The sequence below is a fragment of the Empidonax traillii genome, unplaced genomic scaffold, assembly GCF_003031625.1.
Source record: "Empidonax traillii isolate 1590-97213 ecotype Southwest subspecies unplaced genomic scaffold, ASM303162v1 scaffold229:size1690559, whole genome shotgun sequence".
NCBI lineage: Eukaryota > Metazoa > Chordata > Aves > Passeriformes > Tyrannidae > Empidonax > Empidonax traillii.
Window position 1 is genome coordinate 202,895 of NW_020955422.1, and position 8,815 is coordinate 211,709.

An 8,815-nucleotide genomic window follows, 5' to 3' on the forward strand; every position below is an offset into this window, starting at 1 on the left:
AAATGCTGTACTTCTGATTATGTCTGTATCACTGAATATAATCCCCCACAGAAGCCATACAGAAGAAGTGGTAGGAGACTACAGTGGACAGTGGATGTTTGGGGAAAATCTAAAGCAGGGAGCCCACAAAGAAAGGTGTGAATCCCAGCAATAACTCCCATTTTATTAACCGCAAACTTGCAAAATCCCTGTCATTGTAGAGCTGCTGAGATTTTTCAGTTCCCTTGGGTTTAACCTACAAATGCAACTTGCAGGTTACCTATGTATGCAAATACAGCAGTTCTAAATGGACACTGATCCAGAGGCACAGGGAAAAAAAGAGGAACAAGTTTTAAATTATCAGCACCACACACTACACTTAAAACTCAGATTTTATGTAGTGAGACAAAAAAACCCAAACCTACCATAAAACTGAAACTTTCAGTTGCTTAACTTCATTTTATTTAAGATCATAACAGAGGGGAAAATCTTTTGAGAATAATGGTGCTAAATGGTGTACTTAAGGGCTTTTCTACTTTTCATTTGAACCTTAGGTTTTAACGCAATTTGTTTCAGTTTGTTGTCCCTTGCTACATTTACAGCTTTTTGTATTGTGCTCCTTTACTTTAGAAAGCTACTAAAAAGAGAAGTCAAACTATTATCACAACTGCGGCAGATCCAGAAGCCATTTCTTTATGACACATCCTGTTCAGAGCTGCAGAAATGCAAACTGCAGAAAAATCAGTCACAGCCTTTCTTCTGCATTACTCAAGAAGCATTCATATAGCTCCATTCAGCATTCCCCCCAGTGGGGAATACACTTAGATGATTTCTGCTCATATAGATGCCTCATGAGTTTTACATCTTTACTGTATTTTAAGAGACTAATAATTTCATAACCTGTATTCCTCCCACCCCATCAACTACAATGGAGTATTTGAAAACTAGTTCTATTGCCCTCATGCATTTAACAGACAAAGTTGCATTTAAAAAGTCTTTAACTTCTAATAATCCAACAAAAGCCTGGATGCAGACTGTCTAGCCAGGTGTCTCACTGATATCACTGAGGGATTTAGTAAATAAACACTGCAAGAGCGTACCCTTAACATTATTTACATTACAGACATGGCTGGAAATTCACACTAGTATCAGGCTTCTGTGCCCAGGGCACCCGTGCTAGATGCTATGTAAGCATCTCAGCTGTGGGAGAGGCCTGAGAAACCTTCTGCTGCACAGCAGAGTTAAAAACTGCTATGACAAGCTGGTGACAAAATCTGAAAGAGAATCCAGGTCTCTCAGCCCACATACATGGAGGTCATGTATAGAATGGGTGTCTTTGCTATGTTCCTCCTACTTCAGACAGAAACCGATGGAATACTAGTTTTCCAGTCAACTATTGACAGGTAGCCCAATGGAAGTTATGCAATATAGTGCCAATACTGGCATCTGGTTATAAAAATTTACAGCTGGTCCAGCAATGGAATATTTGTGAAGATGTTGTTCCAAATATCTCGCTTTCTTCATAAACTCAGTACTTCTCCACTAGCACTATAAACACATAAGAGAAACTTTACATTGGGACTATGGATTTTTTTCCAGAATTCTCATCATTTTTATTATAGATGTTGGTCACATTCATGTTCTTCAGAATTAAATACTGTTTTGTGTTGAAGATGTGCCACGGATTTGGTTTAGGTTTCTAATGCTGCCTTCTTAAGTGAGTCCGGAATCAATATCGGGAGTCAAAAGAAGCTTTATAACCCACCATATTTAAACATTGCAATATTTGCTATGCATTCAGACACAAAGAGTCTGTATTCATAATACTTTGCATGCTTTACATGATTATAGTCATACTCTTAAGACAGACATCAACTCTATTCTGCACACCATTGTTAAATTACCTGGCATTTCCTGCTCCAACTCATCACTTGCACCATAGTGCTGCTGAAATACAAGATATTTCAACATGAGGTCCATGGACAGTGGTACTAAACTTATTTTTTTACTAGTTGCCCTTGACTCTGAAATCAGACAAGAATAATGCATCAGGATAATTTCTCCTGCTATGTTAATAAGAACTATCATTTGGAACAGGGATTCTCCAGCATAATGCTATAGAAACAATAGCGAGGATACAGCAGTACCTGGGGAATGTAGGGGTATTGAAAAAAGTAAAATAAGTGATGAATGTAAGTGCTGCATAATCACAGAGAGTATGTGCAGTATTTCAAGTGTCTGACAAAACTGTCAGTAAAATTAAAAAATAATAGTCAGAAAGCATAGAGAAAAAAAGTGGTGAAAAACACCTAATCGTTCTGAGACTGTGGAATAGAATAAAGCTTGAGATTACTCCCTTTCTGATAGTGATTTTTTGCTCCTACAAACAGCTAATATGGTAGGACACATGCTGCTTTTTACCAAGGAAAACATTTAAGTCAACTTCTAGAATCAAGAAAGGAGTATATTCAGAGGAAAAACAGGAAGAAGCTGCAAGAATGCAGTTGAGCCCTGGCACTGCTTTACATTTCTGCGTGCCTGTAAATGCTTATGAATGCATAATCCACAAATGTTCTGTAGAATCTGCAGAAATGATTTAGGTTTGGAGCAAAGTTCACTTTCACACAAGTGACTGTACTGATTCTCTGAACTCTTTGTCATTTTGTATACCAAGAGTCTCCCCAAGCATGTTGCACAATGTTTCTATACCCAATAAGCCAACACTGACAATTTCTAGCCCAAGACAGCATGATTTCTAAAAGCAATGATGCTGAATTCTAGGAGCAAAGATAAGGTACTAAACCTATTTTATTTGATGAACTCCATTTTAGTCAATCATTGCTGTTCTAGGGAATTATCTCAACAGCCCCACACAACAGTGTTAGGAGAAAATACTATCAAAAGGGCCATTAATTCATGAAACTTGAGCATATGCTTATGAAGTTTATGAAATTTCCCATTATAAGACAACATTATATAAAGTTACAAGGACAGTTTTGTATGTCAAGCTGTTTAGTTTGAAAACCAACCTAAAACAAGCAACTATCTAGATTAGAAAACCCATATCCTCCTCAGTCACTGTATGAACTTCTATCTTCCACCAGTCCCTCTGCAGTGTAGAAATTGTCAGAATGCCCAATTCTCTGGTTCTAAAAAATTACCATAAAAAACCCTAATTCTAAACACATGTGTAAAGAAATTACCTTGACTTAAAGCATCTCCCTACCATGAAGAGCTGACCCAGATTATTGACCCATGTGACTTTTTTCCTCTTATGGTACTTTGGCCTATTTTGTTTTTCCTCAGACTCTGATCAGACAGTACTTGATGCATTTGTATAATACAAAGTGACCATGTAAAGATCTGCACAGAAAAACAATATTCTAATTTCAATTGCCTAAAAAGATAAGGAACGCCACAGACACACATACACCAAAAAAAAAAAAAAAAAGAATGCTTACCTAAGCCAAACAAACTCCTCAGTACTCTAAGCTCACTTATGGCTGTTTACAAAAGGAACTGAATAATTAAAGAAAAATCAACAGGATATGCAGATGTGGTCATTGTGATGTAGAGAAATTACCATTTAATTACAAATATCGATGGTTACAGTAAGTTTTAAAACACCACGATTATCTACTGCACTGTAGAATGGCGTCTCTACTACATTTTGGCATGCTCCAATTGCCTAACTCTTAAAATACTCCTGAAGTGTTCAGAAATTAAGTTGAATTTAAATACCTGCAATTCACCTGCAGCAGCTCAAAATAATTGAAAAGAAAGAAAAAAAGAAAAACTCTTTTCCTTTACAAAGGAAAAGAGCCCTTAAGACAGCTGATCAAACCCAGATACACCAAGTTTTACAAGATATCAAACTACAATTCCCTATTCTCACCTTAGTTTCTCTTTAGGTGAAGGAAAAAGCGGTAAATGTTGAAATCTCTGTTTTTGTCAGATGCTTCCCCAGCAGTTTCCAGGGCTTACTTGACACTTGCTTCTCAAAAAATATTTTACTTTTTTGCTGAAATCAAGTGGTGCTTGATATTTTAATATTTGGTGCTTGAACGGTTCAATTATACATAGCTGACACCTACTCATTAATATGCACTGCTAATTATGCCTCAGTATTTAAGGGTCACAATTGAATACGGCTGGTAAAAGGAGATTATTAGTGGGCTAATCTACATTTAGAGCAGATGATGAGTATTTTCATTTAAGATATTACACTTAATACTCCTTGAGGTTTTCTTTGAAGCAGTGAAAGGCATGATGGCATACCTACAACAGAAATGGCCAAGAGTTCAGACTATGTTACACAAAGCAAAAATAAGACAATAAAAAGGGAAGCCTTAATGATGGACAGGTATCCTACACTGTATCTTTGCCTCCCCCCCATCAGAGGTGATTTATACGCATTATAAGAGTTAAGAGGTTTAATGTTTTAGTTCATTCAAACACAGTTAATAAGCTTGATTTTCCAAACCTTCACAAAATCACATTATTTCTTACTCTTGTAGCTTAGTGGACCTTTACAGTGAGTCCAGGAAGACTTGATACCTTGAATATATAGGATCACTTAACTATCACTTAATTTGAAAGCACTTCTACTGCAAAATTCTTATTCGACATTCAGTCATGCTGCACTGTTTTCATACACTATTTTTTTTTAATAACATAGTGTGCAGACATTCTTTATGATATTACTAATGTCACCTTTGATCACTGAAAGCACACAGCATGAGAGGACAAGAAGGGCAATAAAGAAGGAGCTTAGGTCACCCACAAGTGCTCTGTCCCACCACCCTATTAAAGCAGTTAAAAAGGGATATAGTTACACCCTCCATGACCATTTTGGTTTTGTTCTCCACGTTCTTGCCCATTTGCATTCTTCTTCTACGAGGCTTTAATGCTTTTTAACATTGTTCCTAAACTGAGAGACCTTTTTTTCCACTATTTTAAAGTTTCTGAAGAACAACTAATTCTTAAAAATAGAGAGTGTAGAAAGTACAACAGGGATAAAGAAACAGTATGAAAATTCACAGATCCCTCTAGACCTAGGATCAGCAGCATAACGCAGTTTTGGGATTGCAGCTTATTTACGACTGGTCAGTTCAGACAGTACAGATTGTATGTCGAGTAGACACAAACTTCTACATTCAGCTCTCTCCAGCCCAGGAGCTGGATGTGATCAACTCTCCTAGTTCTTTACACGTTTATGGACTTCCCCACTAAAGCAGAACGGCAAAGTATTTTTTCTCATTTGCAATTCTTGCCTTAAAGTCCCCCAGCTAAACAATATGAAAGCAAAAGTAGTACTTTCACATTTACAGTTTGCTGAAAAGCCACTGAAATAAGCAAATTATATTACATAAGTGTGCAGCTATGTAGTGCTATATGCCAGACGCCTACTGCCAAAATTGAAAGGGGCCCACTCCAAGTCAAATCTCCCATTACAAGAAAAGCCTCCATGAATTACTGAGACCCCACCTATTGCATAGCTCAGAGTCTAAAAACTAACCAGGGTAAGAGTAATGAAAACATCATGGATAATTCAGCCTTGTGAGCCTCACTATGCAACAGCTTCCACAACAGAACCAAAAGAGACTCTCAGATTTCACCTGCCCTGGAATGAAGAGATGTCAGGGTGCTTGAAAGCTCTCTGAGCTATATGCAGAGAACATAGGATCTATAATAAAACTCCATGGCCTTCCCTTTTCCACCTCCTCTGTGAGGACACCTCCTCTGACTTCTGAAAATTGTTACCTCTAAGGACACAGCTCCGCATAAGGCAGAAGGAATAAGCTGTGACTTCACACTTCAGAGTCACCCACCTCAGTGAACTCACTGAAAGCAGCAGTCCATGAGGCAAAGCTTGCAGAGTTTTAAAGGGGTGACAGGTATAATTGTGCCTGTGCCAAAGGGTCTTTGGTTGGAACTGCTTCCAATACTGCCAGGAGATTTTTCTTGGTTTGGGGATTGTTCACTGGGGTTTTTTTCCCTTCTTTTCACCACTCCTCAGGAAACTACAATACCTGACAAAACCTATGCTTATTTTTAGCATATATTTCATATACACCAAAGCCACATCACACAATGATCTTAAAATTGTAGATCAGGTCAATTTCCTGCTTCTGATTTTTTAAAGCAAACAAACGTTAATTCAGTACTGTAATTTCAGTTGTATGAAGTCTTTACAAACCTAGAAAGCGGGGGAGGGTTTATTCTACATTCGCACCATGTATCTGTCAATAAAATAAAAAGACAAGGGAATATTTTTGTTGTTATTTTTACAAATGGGGCCATAAGACAGAAGCTCAAGCCACCACAGTGGTTTCAAGTGAAGGTGTTACACTTTTACTGCGGTGCAACAGGCAAACTGGTACGAGAGGATGAAGCTCTGAGTATTCTTGCCAACTAACTAGACCTTGTGTGCAGCTCTTTGTTCAAGCACATCCATCACAAATGTTTTAAAAAACTATCAAAAGCATTTTGTGTATCAAAAGCACAAACTTCCAAGCACAAACACACAGACACTGTGTCAGCATCAAGAAATCGTCCAGCTACACGTCTGGTGCTAAATCTGCTTTTCAAAGCTCCCGTGCCCTAGCAGCTTCAGCCTGTTTCAGCCAGAACTTGTCGTATTAGTACAAACTTGCATCCCTGCACTGTGTTAAGAGACCGGGAGAAAACAGTCAGGTCACGTTTAACCCGCTGGTAGCATCCACGAGCGCTGATTCACACCACGTTTGCTGACGGAGAGTTTCTTCCCCAAAACACGTTGGCGCGGGAGACAAGAGCGGGCTCTGTCGCACCCCTGCCTCCCCACGGACCCGCCGTGACCACCCGCGGGGTGCCGCTGCAGCCGGGGCCGAGGGGGCACCGCGGGGCTCAGTCCCCGGAGGGCTCGGTGGCCGGAGCTACTCCCGCGTCCCCGCGGTGATCCCGGGCCGGGCCGAGGGCGGTGAACGCGGGCCGAGCTGGTCCCGCGGCGGCGATGACCAGCCCCGGCCGGGGCGGGCGCTCTCACCTGCGTTGTAGAAGCGGTCCAGCACGGCCGTCTCGCCGAAGTCCAGCTTGCCGAAGTGCAGGGTCTCCAGCGCGGCCCCCACCGCCTCGCACGCCTCCCGCAGGCTCTGCAGGGCGCCGCTCTCCGCCGCCAGAAGCGGCCCCTGGCTCGCCTCGTTGATCACGTAGGTGACCGCGGTCCGCCGGCCGCCACCCTTGGCCCGCGCCGCGGTGCTCGGGCAGGCGGCGGCGGCGCCGTCCTCAGCCCAGAGAGCGGCGGGCGGCGGCGCGGCCAAGTCGGGCAGGAGGCTGCGGGCGTCGGCCCCGGGCGCTCGCCTGCCGAGCGCCTCCTCGCAGGGGGTCCCGCCGCCGGGCGGGCCGGGCACCGGCAGGCTGACGATCCCCTCGCTGTTGTCGCTCATGCCGGCGGCGGAGGACCAGCCCCGGGCTCTGCTGCGCTGGCCGCGGTTAGGCGGATGCCATGCTGCACCGCCCGCCCCGGAACGGTCCCGCCGAGCTGCTGGAGGGGAGAGGCGGCGGGGCTGAAGCGAGGGGCTCCCACTCGGGCGCTAGCGAAGGCTGCCGCAGACGGGGAGACGAGCACAGCCTCCCTCCCTGCCCGCCGCCGGCACCATGACGCGCCGCTCCCTTCTCCCCCGCACCTGCAGGGACTACCCGGCGCGCCGACCCCCGGCAGCCCGGCCTCCTGCTCCTGCCGCTCCCGGCACCTCGCTCTTTCCCCGGCCTCTCCACTCCCCGGGCAAAATTCCCCAGCCGCGGGAGGAACCACTTGTAGAACCGCTCTCCGCCGCACCAGCTTTAGCCAAGCGACAGCTGCGGAGCCACTGCCAGAGCGGGCTGGGGCGGCCCTAGGGCCGGGCACCTCCTCCGGCCCCGCCTCCGGGCAGAAATAACCTTTTCCCGCCCCCCTCGGCGTTCCAGCCGTGTCCCGAGTGGGAGCTCCTGGGGTGGGGGATGCACGCCATGTCCTTACAGCGCTTTTCAGGTGGGAAGGGCGCCGCTCCCCATGGAAAGTCCCAACTTGGCCGCCCCTGCTCCCGGGGCGCCCCGGGAGAGGACGGCGGTACCTACTCTTCGAGAGGGCCGAGGGTGCCCCTTCGCTGCCGCTTCTGCCGAGCTTTGCTTTTTACTATTCTTCCTCCTAACCCGAGCCCACAGTTGTGCTTCGAAACTGTGGGTTTAGGCTGCCCCTCCCCACCGCTGAAACAACGCGTGCTCTGACTCGCACTGTAGTCTTTAGAGGTGCTTTCGGTTCACCTAAAGGAGGCTGTGTTTGCACGAAGCCAGGTCCTGGTCCTGCTAAATAGGGTTTTACCACTTGCTGCGCACACGTGTTTTTACTATCTCGTCAGGAGTAAACGCTTTGGGTGTTTGCACTGAGTTGGGAGTAGTGTCGTGATTTAGCAATCGTTACCCCTTGTCTTCCACAATTAACCTCCCTCTCACTGTGTTCCCAAATGACTTCAAGTTCACTGGCTGTTTCCAGCAGGATCAGTCCTGCACTGGAAACTGTAAACCTACCCCTGCATGCTGATTAAATATGCCGGTTTCTTGCATTCACGTGCAATTTATCTGTCAAGAATACTTGAAAGCTTGGTAATTACCAAAAATATTACTTCACAGAAAAGCAAACTAGTAGGAATAACCAGCATACAGCCAAAAGCTGTACTAACTTTGCATGGTAGGACGCCCAGTTGAGGAACAGGTCCTTTGAAATTTGAAATAAAACATCATACAAAAAAACATCCCAACATTTCAGGTTATTTTCAGGCTAAGAGTGAATCTCCAGGGAATTCAAAATTGATGTGAA

At 44.3% G+C, this 8,815-nt stretch overlaps 1 protein-coding gene across 1 annotated transcript in view; it reads right to left on the reverse strand.

Annotated features, from left to right (window-relative positions):
• MAP3K5 (mitogen-activated protein kinase kinase kinase 5) overlaps positions 1–7,899 on the reverse strand; it is a 102,159-nt gene extending 94,260 nt beyond the window's left edge. The window contains exon 1 of the mRNA XM_027888019.1: positions 7,007–7,899. Coding sequence (XP_027743820.1) covers positions 7,007–7,406 — 400 coding nt within the window. The 5' untranslated portion in view covers positions 7,407–7,899. The remainder of the gene's footprint in view (positions 1–7,006) is intronic.
• Positions 7,900–8,815: the final 916 nt, after the last annotated feature.